The 17,108-nt window shown below is 57.1% G+C and overlaps 1 protein-coding gene across 19 annotated transcripts in view; it reads left to right on the top strand.

Moving 5' to 3' along the window:
* The first annotated feature begins 825 nt into the window (after positions 1-825).
* CACNA1G (calcium voltage-gated channel subunit alpha1 G) overlaps positions 826-17,108 on the top strand; it is a 66,556-nt gene continuing 50,273 nt past the window's right edge. For 12 of the 19 annotated variants that reach the window (XM_054460106.2, XM_054460104.2, XM_054460101.2 and 9 more), the window contains exons 1-8: positions 826-1,820; positions 8,983-9,094; positions 9,278-9,411; positions 9,819-9,916; positions 12,002-12,161; positions 12,680-12,980; positions 13,147-13,239; positions 15,671-16,454. In XM_054460106.2, the coding sequence (XP_054316081.1) occupies positions 1,579-1,820; positions 8,983-9,094; positions 9,278-9,411; positions 9,819-9,916; positions 12,002-12,161; positions 12,680-12,980; positions 13,147-13,239; positions 15,671-16,454 (1,924 nt within the window). In that variant the 5' untranslated portion in view covers positions 826-1,578. Of the gene's footprint in view, positions 1,821-8,963; positions 9,095-9,277; positions 9,412-9,818; positions 9,917-12,001; positions 12,162-12,679; positions 12,981-13,146; positions 13,240-15,670; positions 16,455-17,108 lie in introns of those variants that run through there. The other 7 variants (XM_063656990.1, XM_063656988.1, XM_063656987.1 and 4 more) reach the window with 3 other exon arrangements.

Here is a 17,108-nt window from a genome sequence, read left to right as displayed (position 1 = left end):
TGCGTGGAGTTCACGCCCTTCAAAAGGTCCCTAGGGGCAAAGGGATGAAGCCCAGGAGCGTCAACTGAGGTCAGGTCCAGCGGGTTAGGGTTACGAGGTCAGGGTCGAAGTCTCAAAATTGACTCGGGAGCATGACCAATAAGCCCGAGAGATTTGTGGAGGCCACGCCTAGACCATGCCTACCCTAGCCTTTCTCGAGCTCCGCCCGTTTCTCCAAGACTGGGCCCCTCCAGCCTGAAGCCCCACCCCCAGGACATCCAGCTCCGCTCCTTCCCTTCCCCAGTCCCGCAGCCAAGCTCAACTCCAGGGTGGGAGATTAACCAGGTGGAGACCTGGGGTTTCGCTCTGGGACCCCCTGGTCACAACCCTCACCCCCGTGCCGCCTGTCTCCTTTCTTCCCCAGGCCCGCCCAGAGCTGAGCTCCGCCCTCCGGCTGCTGCCCAAATCAGGGGTCGTGGACAAAGGATGCCTGGGGCCTGCGGCCCTACGCCAGGACCCCGCGCCGAATACTCTGATTCTTCGGGCTCCCTCCAAGGGAGTCCCAAAGACCCCAACGGCCAATAGGAAAGTGGGTTCGGTCTGGGCAGCAGTCTGATTGGCTCCAGCCTTCGGGAGCGGACCCAGGGGCAAGGGGAGGGGAGAGGGGCGGTGCTGGGTTTTGGGGTGGGAATCGGATTCCAGCTGTGGTTCTCTCCCTGCGCTCCCGCCCGCACTGCCACGGCGGACGGCCAATGGGCGCTCGGCTCGGGGCCGGCGGCGTCCGGCGATTGGCTGCGGGGATGTCTGGGGGCGGGGCCGAGGCTTGAAGTTGGAGTGAGGGATCCAGCTGTGGTGTGCGCCGGGCTCCTCGCCGCCGCTTTCGCTCGCTCGCTCCGCGTCTCGGCCGGAGGAGGAGGCAGTGGCGCCGGCGACAGCTACGGCAGCGGCAGCCACCGCGGCGGCTGCGGCGGCGGCATCTCCGCCTCCACTCCCGCCCGGGACTGCCCCCCACTGTCTCCCCGCCCCTCCCGGACAGTGAGCCCGCCGCGGGGCGGGGGAAGGAGCCGCCCCCACCCCCTCCAAGCCCACCCCTAAAGAGATCCCTCCTCCCCTCCCCCGCCGCCTGGCGCGGAGCCGGGACGATGCTGACCCCTTAGATCCGGCTCCAGCTGCGCCGCGGGAAGAGGGGGCGCCCCTCCCCGGACCCCCGCCCTCTGCCGTTGCCCCCCTTTTCGCTCGCCCTCTCGGGGCGGCTTCGCCGAAGGTAGCGCCGAATCCGGCAACCGGAGCCTGGGCGCGAAGCGAAGAAGCCGGAACAAAGTGAGGGGGAGCCGGCCGGCTGGCCCGGGGAGCCCCAGGGGCGCAGGGGAAGCGGGACTCGCGCCGGGCGGGGTTTCCCTGCGCCCCGGCGCCCCGCGGGCAGCATGCCCCTGCGGGCAGGGGGAGCTGGGCTGAACTGGCCCTCCCGGGGGCTCAGCTTGCGCCCTAGAGCCCCCCAGATGTGCCCCCGCCGGGGCCCCCGGGTTGCGTGAGGACACCTCCTCGGAGGGGCGCCGCTTGCCCCTCTCCGGACCGCCTGGGGCCCCGGCTGGCCAGAGGATGGACGAGGAGGAGGATGGAGCGGGCGCCGAGGAGTCAGGACAGCCCCGGAGCTTCATGCGGCTCAACGACCTGTCGGGGGCCGGGGGCCGGCCGGGGCCGGGGTCAGCAGAAAAGGACCCGGGCAGCGCGGACTCCGAGGCGGAGGGGCTGCCGTACCCGGCGCTGGCCCCGGTGGTTTTCTTCTACTTGAGCCAGGACAGCCGCCCGCGGAGCTGGTGTCTCCGCACGGTCTGTAACCCATATCCTTCGGGGCACGACGGCCAGGCGCGGGGTCGGAAGGGGGACTGGCCCACCGCCGGGGGTCGGGGGGAAGAGAACCCACCACCAGGTGAGTCGGAGAAGTGAGCCCGGAGGGTGGGCGGATAAGAGGGGGGCTGCCAGGGAGGGGAGGGGGCACCAGAGTGGGAGCGGAGACGCGAGCAGGTCTTGTCGGTAACCCGGGCTTACCCCACCTGCGTACACACACCTCAGTCCTCCTGGGTGGGGGGTGGGATCCAGGCCAGGAGAAGAGAGCTGTGCCCCGCTGGCTCGCAGCTGGACGCCCTCCAGATGTGGGCAGGGGAGGGTCGTCATCCTCCAGATGTGGGAAGCTTCGGGAGCCTGGGAGCTGTACTCTGCCCGCGCCGGTTAGCGAGCTGGGTTTGGTTTCCGAGTTTGGTGGGGGGGGGGGGGGCGTGTGGGGGGGTGGGGGCGGTGGGGAGGAAGCTGCGGGGACGGAGGCGGGGGGACCGCAATCTCCTGGGTTTCCCTCCTTCCCCCGCCCCAAAGTTTGCGGCGGATTCTAGGGTCTGATCCCCCCACCTGGTCCTTGAGGCTGAGGTTTTTACTGACCCAGAGGGAAATGTTGGGGGGCGGGGACCAGGTCCTGGCCCACCTCACCCCCCACCTCGCGGGTTGGAGGCACAACAAGGAGATTCCGGCGGCGGCTGATGTCAGGGGCGCAGAATGAGAACAAGATGTGGTGGAGGGGAGCTGTCTGCCCCCGGAGCTGGGAGTGGAGCCCCTTTCCGCTAGAGCCCAGTGCCGCGGGTGCCTCCTACCCGATCACCATTCGATGCATAAGATTGGGATGGGGAGTTTTGTGCTGGATTTTTCTTGTGGAGGGAAAGACTGTGTCAAGAGCTTTTTTAGCAAGTGGGGGATGGGGTTAAGCTGGTCCAGGTTACTCCTCCCCTTTCACAAATAAAGAGTGCTCCTGCAGACCAGGTATGGGGGACTGCAGGCCTGCGAAAGTATTGGGGGGGACAGTAATACTGTGAGTGTGTTCACTAAGGAGGACTCGGGTCCACCACCCCAGTGTAGACTCCGCAGATAGGTTTGGGGAATGCAAGCCCCACATTCCAGGGAGATGGATTTAGCACTGCCCCCTGTCTGCCCAGGCTGGAGTGGTAGGGGAGACCCCAACCCAGTCAGACCCTAGCTCAAAGCGCCACTTGACGGACGCCTGGCCCCAAGCTCCCCTGTGGGTCCTGCCACCGGGGGAAGGAAAGGTGGAGGGGAGGTGTTGCTGCTGTCTCAGGTCTGGACAGCTTCTCTGGGCTCCTTCCTTCCAGCTCAGAGGTTCTTATAGACCCAGGGTGGGAGACCCCAGGTCTCCCTTGTAGCCCCTGCAAGCCTAGCAGGGACTCTGCTTTGGGGAAGGGGGGTTGGAAGGTTGGTGCCGCCCTCACTCTCTGCAGCTCTGCTGCCTCTAGTGTGCAAAGCAGGGATGAGCTTGTGGCCCCCCCACCCCCATTCTTGACACCTTGTGGGTCTTTGGGAAGTTCCCCTCATCACACCCTCTCCTCATCCACTGCCCCTTCTTCCTTTCTCTCTGAGCTGCAGAAAGAGAGGTGCAGGCCTCAGAGGTCTGTGTTCCTGCTGAATAGGCACAATCTTGAGGTTTGAGCCCCCACCCCCAGGCCCCTTTCTCCCAGGCGGGGATGGAGATGGAGAACGATATGGCTGGAAAGGATGGGTTCTGAGCAACTCTCCTCTCTGCCCCTAATCATTTACCCCTTCCACGAATGGGAAAAAGCATCAACCTCTACGTCCTCCTTCTCGAGGGTCCCAGGGGAGGTAGAGAGAGCTCTTCTCTCCCCTCTCCCTGAAAACAGACCTCCAGGCTAGCATCTCTTCTCACCTGCCCTATCTCCAGGTGCTAGTGGAGGGTCTGGAGGCAGACTCCTTCACTGAGTGGTCTGGACGGGGGCAAGTGTTGAGGCCTGGCATGGGGATTAGAGGTGGGAGGACAGCACTCACCTTGGGAGTTGGGGAGCAGCTTCCCCCAGGGGAGTGGTTGTTGGGTGTGGGGCATCAGCATTACTAGGTCTGGAGAAGCCTGGGTTGGCTGAGGATGGGTTGACAACAATTTTTTGGCAGGGGACTGCCTAAGCTGTGCCCCTCACCACTGCCGTCCTACCCAAGTACCAAGAGACACCTGTATTTTTGCTGCCAGAGGGGCTCTGAACTGCCTCCAGGGCCTCCCTCTTTCTCTTTGTGGTATCTGTGACTCCCCGCAGGCTTCAGGAGGGTCCCTCTACACCGCTGAGCCGGAGGGACATAAGGACACTCCCCTCCACCCCCAACTAACTGAAGCTAGTTAGGCTTTTCTTGGCACATTCTACTTCTTGGCCTCTCCTTTCTAAGAGACCAGGTTTCCTAGAGAGGAGATCTAGACCCAGGTAGGAAGTGTGCGTGTGTGTGTGTGTGTGTGTATGTGTGTTGCAAGGGAGGACAGCAAAAGGCTCAGAAGTGCAAGCTTTGGTGTGGAGAGCAGGGGTACTGGCAGACAGTCACCCCTGCCTCAGATCGGAGGGGAGCATGCTGGCCTTTCCAATATGTGTTCCTGCAAGTGTGAGGGAGCGCGCTCCCCTCTCGGGGAGGAGTTCCTCTGCATTCCCTCTCTGGCTGTTGTGTCACATCTGGAAGTTTGTGTAGGAGTTTCTCCAAGCTCAGAGCCCAGCACAGCTTTTTCTCATTTGGAAATCACAGGCTGGCATTTGGGATGCCGAGAGAGGGGGAGTGGGAGGGGGGCCAGAGGGGGAGAAGGGAGCCTGCCAGGAGTGGGGGGAGGAGGGGGGGAGGCCTGAACGGCAGGAGCCCTAATGGCTTCCAGAAGTGAGTGTGAGTGAGTGACTGTGCGTCACTCTGTGTGTCTGAGTGTGTCCCTCTAGAAGGGTGGGGGCACAGGAGTTTCTGGAGCCTTCCTTGCCACACTGTCCCAATGCCCTAAGTCTGCCTATTTCTCTTACCTAGGGAGAATTCTCCATTTCTGTCCTCAGAGGAAATGGTGGGGGGAGTGTTCTTCCTGTCTCTTCATCAATTCCCTCGTCCAATTTAATTTCCAAACCCTAAGCTCGCCAGAGGAGATTCTGGGGAGAAGGGCTGGGGCTGGAGAATTGAATGGGATTGAGGGGGGCCAGATCACCGCTTGGCATGGTTTCTGCCCCAGGCCCACTTTCCTTCTGGGTCACACACATACTCCTTCCCACCCGCTCTGCTCCACCGCTCTGCTGGGGGACTCCCCATCACCCGTAGTGCCAGTTGGAGCCATTCCTGGGATTACCCCCACCACACAGCCCCCCCTCACCCTCGCCTGCTCCCGCCCAGCACTCACCCCGCCCTGCCTGCCTCAGCCAGGATGGCGACAGACACAACTGCTCACACGAAGACATGCGCACGCGCGCACACACACACACGCGCACACACACACACAGAGTCACAGACGTTTGAATCAGATTTCTGGCCTATTTCCCCTTCCAAAGATTCCAGCGGGCCGTCTCTCTTATGTCTCTGTGTCTCATGTCTCTGTCTCTGGGTGGAGCCGGCTGCCTTTCTGTGAGCTTCAGTTTTCAATTCAGCTGGAAGCCTCTCTCCCCCTACACCCACGCACTGAAGCGTGGTGAGGGGGGAACCACAGGGAAATAGGCTTGTGGGGGGGAGGGTTCTGCTGGGGGAATCCCCCTTTGAGCTTTGGAGCAGGGCGGAGCCCCTACATCCCCTGTTACCCTAGGGGTTGCCGAATCCAATAGACACCAGGAGCCTCTCTGTGGGATGGGTGAGGCAAGGACCTATCCCCCTACCTCCTCATTTACTAAAAGGCCAGGACTCCTGGGTCCAGGCCCATTTTCTCCTCAATATTCCTTAGTCTCACATTTCCAGGCTCCTAGGTGGGAATGGGGCAGCTGGAGGGCCTGCTTCCCTTCTCAGCTCATGCCCAGAGCCCCTGTGCCCCTAGAGGTGTCCCAGCCACCCCCCTCCTCTCCCTACTTTCCTCAACCTTGCGGCTGCCAGGCTAAGCAAGGGCTCTATCTAGATAAAGCCCCACACAGAGGACTCATTTGTGGAGATAACATGCTCTAGTTCTCTCTCCCAGGAGGGAGGAAAGGAGGAGGGATGGAAGTGGGGTTCCTCTCCCTGCCGTTTCCTTTTTCTCTGCTTTTGATGGTGGGTTGTGGGGAGAAGAAAGATCCTCCCCTCTCCTACCCCCTCTTTGGGATCCACTCCAGCCCGGACAGTCACCATAGCAACAGTAGACATGTGACTGCACAGGTCTCTCATAGTCACTATGGCAACCAGTGTCCCCCGTTCCCTTGGTTACCATGGGGATCTGTCACATGGTTTCCCCCCAACCTGATAACCTGTGGGTCTCCCTGATTCTCCTGCCCTGCATAAGGACAAGACAACAGCCTCAGTAAGGGGAGATCATGTGAGAGGGGTCTCTTTAATTACCATGACAACAAATCCACACCACCTGGTGACACATCCTCCTGTCGTTATGGCAACAGAAGAACATCACACAGTGACATACTGCCATGTTCCCAAGGAAACGAGCCCTACTCTGAGAAGGGTGAAAGACCCCCCCCATTAATTATTCCTCTATTCAGATTGTACCAAATTGTCATGTGCCTTGGTCTCTTGCCTGTCCATTTATGCTTACCTGACGTGGAAGGAGAGCTGCACAGGGTGGGCAGGATGTTACTTGGAAGTAGGCTGAATTGCCAAGGGACCCTTAAGAAGGAGCTGACATGGTCAAGAGCTGTGCATGAGGTTATTTGGGGGCAGACTTTGCCTGTAAGAGGCCTCCAGTCTGAGCCTGGGTAAGGTGGGGACAGAAAGAGGGGCAGCTCCTCTGTGGGGTCACTTCTGTACCTTCCCCCAGTTATAAGCAGTTCACCTCTATCAAGGGAAACAAGGCAGGAAAACCTGAATGGGGACACACGTCTGGCTTCTAGGCAGGGAGACTGATTGATTGGTTGATTCTTTCATTCATTCATTCAGTCTTCCCAAGTATTGATCATCTGCTCCATGCCAGGCACTACAGCAAGCTCCGTAGGGGATCTAAAGACATATCAGAATGCCCCTGCCTGTCAGGAGCCCCAGCTCAGCAGGGGAGGTCAACAAGTGCACAGATGACTAACATGGTGGAACTCTGCCATTAGAGGGGTCCAAGCAGATGTCCTGGGAGCCCCTGTTCCTCAGAGATCTACTCCCTCCACACAGAGACATTTACTCACATGGGCTCCTTCCAGACCCCCGTTTCCCTGCAGAGGAGAGGAGGGGACCTGCATGGGGAAAGCAGACCAGTTCTTGAGGGTAACTGTGTCTTTCCCTTTCCAAATGATGGCTCCCTTCCTGTCCCCCTTTTTCCAGGGTGACCCCTGGCTGACCCCCATTCTGGGGAGAGATCCACTGCACTCCAGCTCTACTCAGAAAAACAATTCCATGGAAACAGAGCACTTTTTATTTCCTCCCTGTCATCTGCTTGCCCCCAAAAACCTAGAACCTTTTTTTTAAACCCTCTTATTCTTGTAAGGGGGTGGGGGTTAGGGAAACTGCAGTGCATTAGGACTCTCGGGGTACCATGGACAGGTGGCAAGCAGGCATGTGAGTCTAGGGGAGAAGGGCCTGGGTGGTGGAGAAGAGAAGGGGGAGGGCTGTCAGGGGTTTGAGGGAGTCATGGGCTATGGGGGAGGGCATGTGGCTTGGGAGTCAGAACAGAGATGGGCTATGGCTGGGACCAGCTGGGAGGAAGGTCCGTAGGTTCCTGAATATTCCTGCTGGCCTCTTGATGCCTGGCCAAAGCCTTCTCATTCCAGAAGCAAGATTCCACCTGCTCTGGGCCCTACAGAGTCTGGCTTGGTGGGTCATGCCAGGAGCTGCCACAATACCTCCCCCATCCCCATTCCCCACGGGGTCTCTGGTCTCCTTTCCCCAATCTCCTGCTCTCTGATCTTTTCTAGCCTCTTTACTCTTCCCCACCCTTCTCATATTTTCCTTATAGAAAACAGGATACTTGGTCATTTAACTGTGAGTCCAGTGCCTGGAACCTTCTAAGGTCCGGAGGCCGTTTTGTACATTCTCCTGCTGATGGGCTGGAAATGAGTCACTCCATAGAATCCACTGTATGGAAAGACCCAGGGTTTAGAAAGAACCCCTCTCTCCCGCTTGCTGTTTTGGCTGGTCTGGGCTGGAAGCCACAAGCAGGTGTGATGGCGGCAATGGCCTCTTGGGGGAGGGGGTAGACATTGTCCACTCTGCACGGCTTGGGAGCTATGCCCAGCATGGTGCCTGACACATAATGGGTCCTCAATATTTAAATGTGTGAATATGCCTAGTGGTCATTTGAGGGTGTTGAGAGGTTGGGAGGCTGGTGGTGGAAGAGGGAGCCCCGGGCTCTGGTGCTGTAGCAGGGGGGACTGCAGCTGTGGACGTCTGCCTTCCACCTAGTGCCAGGGCGGTCATGACAGGCGGTTCTGCCTGAATGAGCAGCTATGGTGTGCAGAGGAAGCTATCATAGGTCAGGAGCTTGGAAACCACCGTCTCATCCTGGCTTCTCGGGTGACCTTCAGCACATGACTTCGGCATTCCTGGGCCTCAACTTCCTCAAGTTCTGGGGAAGAAAATGATCTACCCCGGATATTTCACAGGGCTGTTGTGAGCATCAACTGTGGCATTGTGTGAAAGTGCTTGGTAAACTGTAAGGCAGGCATAATCCGACTTTAGGTTTGTATAACACATTCACATACAGTATCTCATTTGCTTCTCACATCTACCCTGTGAGGTAGGGAGAATAGGATTCAGATTCTGCAGCAAACTCATGGTGTCTGGCATTTCCACAGGCATGATCGATTTATTCCCCAAATGGCTTGTGCAAATAGTCAGGGTATTTGTGGCTTGTCTTCCTTTACAGATGAGGAAGCTGGGTCCAGAGAGGTGAGATGACCAAGGTGGGACTCCCCTTCTCTGATGGGGAGTCTGGGGCTGGGGGCTGGTCTGATGTGTATGTCAGGGCCCTGGCACCACACCTACTTAGCCTCAGATGGAGCCAGGAGGTAAATGAGGACGAGGTGTTAGGGCGGGGTCGGGGGGCTGGCCTCAGCTCTAGCCTTGGCCAGCTGTTTCCTTGACTGCCAGTACCTGGTTTGAGCGCATCAGCATGTTGGTCATCCTTCTCAACTGCGTGACCCTGGGCATGTTCCGGCCGTGCGAGGACATCGCCTGTGACTCCCAGCGCTGCCGGATCCTGCAGGTGAGTGTGTGTGTGTGTGTGTGTGTGTGTGTGTGTGTGTGTTGGAGGGTTGGCCCCTCCTAATTTTAATACCCCCTACTCCTCTGCGAGAGGCCCTGACCCAACTGGTGGGGGCTAGGGTGGGACTAGAGGGTATTCCCTCACCCACGTCTCAGTTTCAGCCACCTCTTGTCCCCACATCAGGCCTTTGATGACTTCATCTTTGCCTTCTTTGCCGTGGAGATGGTGGTGAAGATGGTGGCCTTGGGCATCTTTGGGAAAAAGTGTTACCTGGGAGACACTTGGAACCGGCTTGACTTTTTCATCGTCATTGCAGGGTGAGGGCCTGGGCTGGGGTGGGAGAGCAATGGATCAGATCGGTCCCTTCCCCAGGGCCAGGGTTCTGGGCCTGTGACCTCTCGGCTCCAGCCCAGTTACAACACCACTTTCTCCCTGGCTATCTCCTGAGGGTCTGAGGCTGCCCTGCCTCTAGCACTGTAGCCTATATTCTAAATTCCAAGGCCTTCTTCCTAATTCTGCCCCCTTCTCTGATGGGCAATCTGTCCTTGTCTCGGGGTAGCCTTGACCCCCAGACAGAGAGCCGGATCTTCAGGGTCCCGTGGTGAAGAAGAAGAAGGAGTCAGAGGTTGTCCCGCTGCCCCTAAAGCTGGATTCCTCATTGACCTCTTTTGACCCCACCGTGGCCTCAGACTCAAAGGGCCTCCCTTTGGGCCCCTCCCTGCAGGATGTTGGAGTACTCGCTGGACCTGCAGAACGTCAGCTTCTCAGCTGTCAGGACAGTCCGTGTGCTGCGACCGCTCAGGGCCATTAACCGGGTGCCCAGTGAGTGACCCCTCAGCCCTCAGCCCCTGAAGAGAGCCCCAGGAGGAAATGTGGAAATCTCAGACCCCACCTCTACCACTGTGTCCTCACCTGACCCCTGACAGGCACCGTCAGAGAAGGGCTCAGCGGGGAGCTAGGGTTGCTGGAACAAAATGGAACTCCTGACTCTGGCACTATGGGAGTTACCTGGGAAAACCCCACCTCATTTTAGCCTGGCTTTAGGTCAGAGTCTCAGAAACATCTCAGATGACCCTCTCCCTTCAGCTAGATGACCACTCCCCCCGGGAGGATAGGGGTATGGGGACTGGAGAGGCTGACAGGCAAGGAGTGGACGCAAGGTGCTAATGGCGTTTTCTAGCCAGAACAGCCTCTCATGCAATCTGGTTCTTGCTGGTGAGACACGCTGGCCACGCTGAACGTGACTTCTCTCAAGACAAGGCCACTCCATGTCTCACCCTCAGCCTCTGTCCCCTTCCTCCTTCCCGCCTCCTTCCAACCCATTGCAGTGACTGCCGGGCCCATTATCTAAATTAAACTGCATTGGTTTCTGGAGCCAGCTAGGCTTTGGCAGCTCTAGTTCCCCCTACATCCTGCCCCCTCCCTTTGCTCAGGCCCCCTTTGCAACTCCCCAACCTACACAAGCTGCAGATGGTCCCTGCTGTGGTCCTAGGAGTGGGGTGGTTGGCGGGGAATGCATGTTTCTGGGGCTCAGTGCCTGTTTGTGTACCTGATGTAGCAGCAGCCCCCTGTGCTGTGTGTGTGTGTGTGTGTGTGTGTATGTGTGTGTGTGTGTGTGTGATGTTGCTGCTGCCCCTGGGAGGGCAGAGCTGTTGAATGTGTCCTCTGGGGCTCGGGGTGTGTTGATGTTAACAGGAGCTCCAGAAGAGGGGCATACCTTGCCTCCTCTCCCACCCCAGGTGATGGCTGGCAGATTTATAGGCCTCTGTCTAACCACCGGTGTAATTCCCTTAATGCAAACCCTGAGGAATTGATCTCAGTTGGAGCACAGAGAAGCTGAAGGGGGATGGGGCAGGAGGAGGGGGAGGGAGACTGAGTGAGAAGACTGGGCTGGCAGGGGCGGGGCTGGGCGCTGCAGTCACCAAGAGGGTTAATTAGCTGCTGCTTAGCAGCTTTTGCCCTGGAGGGGGCAGGGGGCCATAGATGGCACTTTGGGGGTGAAGCCAGCCATTGGAGATCTGTCTGCTTGACGAGGGCTTGGCAGACTGGGGGCTGGTTCAGACCATTTGGGCCGGTTGGGTTCTAGACCTGGAGTACGGAGAGAGGGAAGTAACCCTAACAGGGCTTTTGAGGAGGGGGTTTCAGTGGCTTTCCCTATGGAGGGGGTTGTAAATTGAGGGACTTCTGAGAAGACAGTATTGTATCTCTTCAGGTCCTGATGTGGGGATCTGGACCAAGCGGGGAATAGTTTCAGGGCTCAGGGCTCAGAGCCACAGTGAAGTACAGGGTATCTTGGCCCCTGCCTAGGAGCTGGCTCTCAAAATGAGATTCCTGCCTGCTGTCATTCCTCCTGGAGTTCGCTGCCTCAGTTTCCCTAATGACTCTGGTGGTGATAACTTAGAAAGGTCAAGTGACTGTGCCTGTTGAGAGAAGGAAGTAGGTAGGGAGTGTGCGTGTGAGTGTGTGCGGGCGTGGGTGTGTGTTGGAGAGGGATTCAGAAGCCAAAGCCTGGGTTCCAGTTCCGGCACCTACACTTAGCAGCTGTGTGATACTGAGTGAGTCAAGTCATTTCTCCGAGCCTCAGACTTCTCATCTGTAAATTGGGAGTGATATTATCCACATGTGATGATGTTGGGAGAGTTAGGAGGGGCCACAGTTTCCCTAGCTCACTGTTGGTGGTACTGTGCAGATTACTATGGGCAAGCCACAAGGGGAAGTGGGTCGGGGCAAGGGGCTGCAGAGGCTATCTGGGGAGTCAGAGGTGTCTGTTGGTCTCCCCTCCAGCTTGAGCCGGGCCGTCTCAGCCTCAGAGTCCCTGGTGGGGCCCCTCCGGGAGTGCTGCCGGGCCGTGGCAGTCAGCCTAGCCCGGCCAGCCTGGTGTCCCCAGCGTGGCTTCTGCCCCCACAGGCATGCGCATCCTCGTCACGTTGCTGCTGGACACGCTGCCCATGCTGGGCAACGTCCTGCTGCTCTGCTTCTTCGTCTTCTTCATCTTCGGCATCGTTGGCGTCCAGCTGTGGGCAGGGCTGCTTCGGAACCGATGCTTCCTACCTGAGAATTTCAGCCTGTGAGTGGTGGACAGGGTCCAGGGAGGACCTGGGAGTGGTTATGGGGCTGGGCACCCCCCCCCAAGTTCCTCACTTCCGGTTGCTACTGACATATCTGTTCTAACATCTGAGACACATCTGGTTCTCAAACTTGGCTACCCATTGGAACCACCTGGGGAGTTTTAAAAAGTACTGATGCCTGGGTGCCACCTCCAGAGATTCTGATTTCATTGCTCTGGGACTCAGCTTGGATGTAAGGATTTTTTAAAGTCCTCCAGTGATCCTAATGTGCAGCGGAATTTGAAAACCGCTATTCCCGGATGTGACCTTCCAACATCCTGAGTCTGGAGTTTCCCCACTCAGGCCTCATGCTCCTGGTGCCCATAAATCCCTGCCCTGCCCAGTCCCTTCCCCATTCTTGGTTCTGCCCTGCTCACCGTATGTGCCTCGAGCACTTGTGCCATCTCTCCCTTCCTGGGCCCTCTCCCTGGAGAGCCCACTCCCCAGCCTCACCCCTGTTCCCCTTCCCATCCTGCAGTCCCCTGAGCGTGGACCTGGAGCGCTATTACCAGACAGAGAACGAGGATGAGAGCCCCTTCATCTGCTCCCAGCCACGCGAGAACGGCATGCGGTCCTGCAGAAGCGTGCCCACACTGCGTGGGGAGGGGGGCGGTGGCCCACCTTGCGGTCTGGACTATGAGGCCTACAACAGCTCCAGCAACACCACTTGTGTCAACTGGAACCAGTACTACACCAACTGCTCAGCGGGGGAGCACAACCCCTTCAAGGGCGCCATCAACTTTGACAACATTGGCTATGCCTGGATCGCCATCTTCCAGGTGGGGCAGCCTGGGCCCCGGGAGGTTCCCCAGAACACCAGCCCCAGGACACAGCCCAGGATCGGAGTGGTCACTCTCAGGGTTGGGGTGGGGGTCAAGGCCTCTGGAGGAGACTGAAGGAGGATTTGGTGGGCCCATAGTCAGCCTGCCCCTCTGCACCCCCTAGGTCATCACGCTGGAGGGCTGGGTCGACATCATGTACTTTGTGATGGATGCTCATTCCTTCTACAATTTCATCTACTTCATCCTCCTCATCATCGTGAGTGACTCCTCAGATCCCCATGGGGATGGGCGATCCTGGGGACACCTGTGGGGGCAGTCCAGAGAGGGGATAGTTTTCTCTGTCTGAAATTTTTAGCTCTCAGGACAAGTCCTGTAGAGAGGGCATCGTCATATAGTAGGAGGGACACCAGATGCAGAGTCAGGAGGAAATCCAAGGTCAAGGCGGGACTTAACTGCTACTGGGACCTTGGGCAAGTCATTCTCCATGAGGCCTCCAGCACTACTCTGGGCCTCTGTTTCTTCATGGGTAAGATGAATGGTTCTCAACCTGAGATGATACCACCTCTCCCAGAGGGCATTTGGAAATGGGAAAGGGTGATTCTGGTTTTGATTTTTTTAATAGCTTTATTGAGACATAACTCACATATCATTCAATTCATCCCTTTGAATGAATCCAGTGGTTTTTGAAGCATGTTTACAGAGTTCTGTTTTTTATAAGGACAAGGGGAGTGCAATTGGCAATTTGTTACTGGGGGAGGGGAGAGAGGCTAAACATCCTGAAATGCTTGCAAATAAAGAATTATTCTACCCAAAATTCTGATCAGTGATCAATTGGTATTAAATGCTGCCTGATCTCTTATTCCTGCCAGTTCAGAAATTGCCAGACTTTAAGAAGGCAGAAGACGGAGGCAAAAGCAGCAATATTTAATAGTTTTAATCACTACCATTCATAGTTAATAACTTCATTGCCACCACTTTGAGCTAATATTTATTGAACACTTACTATGCGCCAGCCCCTGATCTAAGCACTTTCAATGTGCTGGTGCATTTAATCCTCACCATGATCCTCTCCATTCTACAGATGAGGAAACTGACATTTCCTCATTTATCTGACCCTACCAGGCACTTTGCCTATGCTGTGTATTAATCTCCAAGAGTGGGGCATCACTGCTGACGTATGCTGTAACATCTGCTGCCTGTTTAATCCTCGTCGTCCCCTGTGAGGTGCCAGGGCAGGGATTGTGGTCCCCATCTCTTAAATGAGAACTCGGCGCCCCAGAGGGTGGGTCACTGGGCCAAGATCACACAGAAAGTAAGCGGCTGGGGCTGAGAATTCAGTCCCAGGCTAATGACTCCACGTTCAGCCTTTCTTCCATGTCACCAAGAGGCCAACGACAGAGCCAGACAGAGGGACAGACATTGAGAGAAAGAGATTAAGAAAGATTAAGATCTACTCAGGACCTAGGACTAGCTCCAGAGAGAGATGAAGACAAAATAAGGCAGCTCCCTGTGAGTGAGAGACAGAGGGTAGGCCCTGAGAAAGAGTAAATCCCCAAGGCCACCTCCTCCTGCCTGCGTAACTTCCCCTGGTGCGGAAGAGTGGGCAGGCTTGGGGCAAAGTCTGGCTGGAGGCCTGTTCCCATCCTTGGCCACCACCTCAAGGGGTGAAGCCAGTGCTTCAGGGAAGTGGGGTCTTCTCACCGTGTGGCCCCCCCCATCCCCACTCCCTTTCCCTCCTGGGCTTGGGAGAGGGGGAAGGAAGCAGACAGGGAGATAAGGGGCCTAGTTTCCACCCTCCCACACACCCCCTGAAAAATCTTTCCTAACAGCTCTCTGGAATCACACTAGTGAAGCTAATTATCATAATTACTAGGACACGATCTAGAAAAAAAAATCTGCTTTGTCACCATAAATATTCATTTCCTTCATTTGGGATTGTTGTCCAAGCAATGGCCATTCCAGAGTTCTGGGGAAACTGAGGCGTGGAGATGGGGACTGGGGGAGTGTGAGCAAGTCAGGTGGCAGCCTGACTAGTCTGTAGGGTCAAGGGTTCAGCCCCTCCCACATCTGAGGGAGGGGGGCACAGGGAAAACGGGGACAGACAAAGCCAATGGTCCCTGTTTTCAGATGAGGATATGAGGTCCCATGGCTAAGGGTCTCTCGCCCAAAGTCACACAGCTAGAATTGGGGCTAGAAGCAGGAGTCTTGTAAATGATGTTTTCGTCAAGATCTCAAGGCTCAGTATAATTTGAAAACCCCATGTCCCTAATATTGCATTCATTTCCACAGCATTCGCTACTCCTAATGGAAATTGCGGAAGGGGTGCTGCGTCTCTGCAGGTGTGCATGTTTAGGGACAGGGAATTTGAGAGATTGCAGGATAACACCATGTTCAATAGCAACATCTTGGAATTTCATAGAGCTTAGTTCCAGTCTTAGCCTTGCTCTGAATTAGCTGAGTGATCTTGGGCAAATGCTTTGACCTCTGTGGACCTCAGTTTCCTTACCTGTCTGATGGAGATTACAATAGCATCACCTCCTGAGGCTGTCTTAAAAATAAAATGAGATAATGCTTGGAAAATAACTGAACGTGGTGCCTGGCTCATAGGAATTCCTCTGTATGTGGCGGCTGGCATTGTGATTCACTTTTCTTCAGGACGTCTCCTCTTCCTGTCCCCACCCCTACAGGTGGGCTCCTTCTTCATGATCAACCTGTGCCTGGTGGTGATTGCCACGCAGTTCTCAGAGACCAAGCAGCGGGAAAGCCAGCTGATGCGGGAGCAGCGTGTGCGGTTCCTGTCCAACGCCAGCACCCTGGCTAGCTTCTCTGAGCCCGGCAGCTGCTATGAGGAGCTGCTCAAGTACCTGGTGTACATCCTTCGTAAGGCAGCCCGCAGGCTGGCTCAGGTCTCTCGGGCAGCAGGTGTGCGGGCCGGGCTGCTCAGCAGCCCAGCACCCCTCGGGGGCCAGGTGACCCAGCCCAGCAGCAGCTGCTCTCGCTCCCACCGCCGCCTATCCGTCCACCACCTGGTGCACCACCACCACCACCATCACCACCACTACCACCTGGGCAATGGGACGCTCAGGGCCCCCCGGGCCAGCCCGGAGATCCAGGACAGGGATGCCAATGGGTCCCGCCGGCTCATGCTGCCACCACCCTCGACGCCTGCCCTCTCCGGGGGCCCCCCAGGTGGCGCAGAGTCTGTGCACAGCTTCTACCATGCCGACTGCCACTTAGAGCCAGTCCGCTGCCAGGCGCCCCCTCCCAGGTCCCCATCTGAGGCATCCGGCAGGACTGTGGGCAGCGGGAAGGTGTATCCCACCGTGCACACCAGCCCTCCACCGGAGACGCTGAAGGAGAAGGCACTAGTAGAGGTGGCTGCCAGCTCTGGGCCCCCAACCCTCACCAGCCTCAACATCCCACCCGGGCCCTACAGCTCCATGCACAAGCTGCTGGAGACACAGAGTACAGGTGAGAACTCTGGGTGGAGGCATGTGGGTGCCCTCATCTGGGGACTGGGTGGCATCCCAGAGGGGACTAGGGGGTCTGGAGTCAGAGGAACCAGGGCTTATATTCTCATGCTGCCTCTCATGGCTTAGGCACCTTCAACCAGTCACATCCCTGCTTTGAGCTCGATTTTCTCATCTGCTAAAGTGGAACTCATAATTCCTACATTTGTAATAGCAGTAACTATCATGTAATAAACACCTGCTTCGTGCTGTTTGCAGTGATGGCTAGCAACTGTTGCACACAGCAATGGCTGTGTGCCTGTCACATGCTTTGCGGGCAAAATTCCATTGGATCCTCTCTACCCATTAGGTGATAGGCTTTCTTAGCATCCCCATGGTGTGGATGAGAACGAGGAAGCTTGAGGGGATTGCATGACATGCCCAAGGCTTTGCTATTGGTGAGGGGCGGACTCGGGGCCCACACTCGGGACTCCTTGTTGTGAGGCTCAGAGAGGAAATGGTGTGTGACTGTGTCCAGCTTCATGCCCCACTGGCTAAACCTGAGTCACATTGCCTCCGCACAGGGAGACCTAGTTCAGGGAGCTGCTTGTCTGATGGGTGAAACTCTCAGTGTCGTGGGGGCAGTGAGACACATAGGGACGTCGGGCTCTCCCCA

The sequence above is a fragment of the Pongo pygmaeus genome, chromosome 19, assembly GCF_028885625.2.
Source record: "Pongo pygmaeus isolate AG05252 chromosome 19, NHGRI_mPonPyg2-v2.0_pri, whole genome shotgun sequence".
In the NCBI taxonomy this organism is placed as follows: Eukaryota; Metazoa; Chordata; class Mammalia; order Primates; family Hominidae; genus Pongo; species Pongo pygmaeus.
The sequence above is the reverse complement of the archived record's forward strand: the minus strand, read 5'-3'. Positions and strand labels throughout refer to the sequence as shown.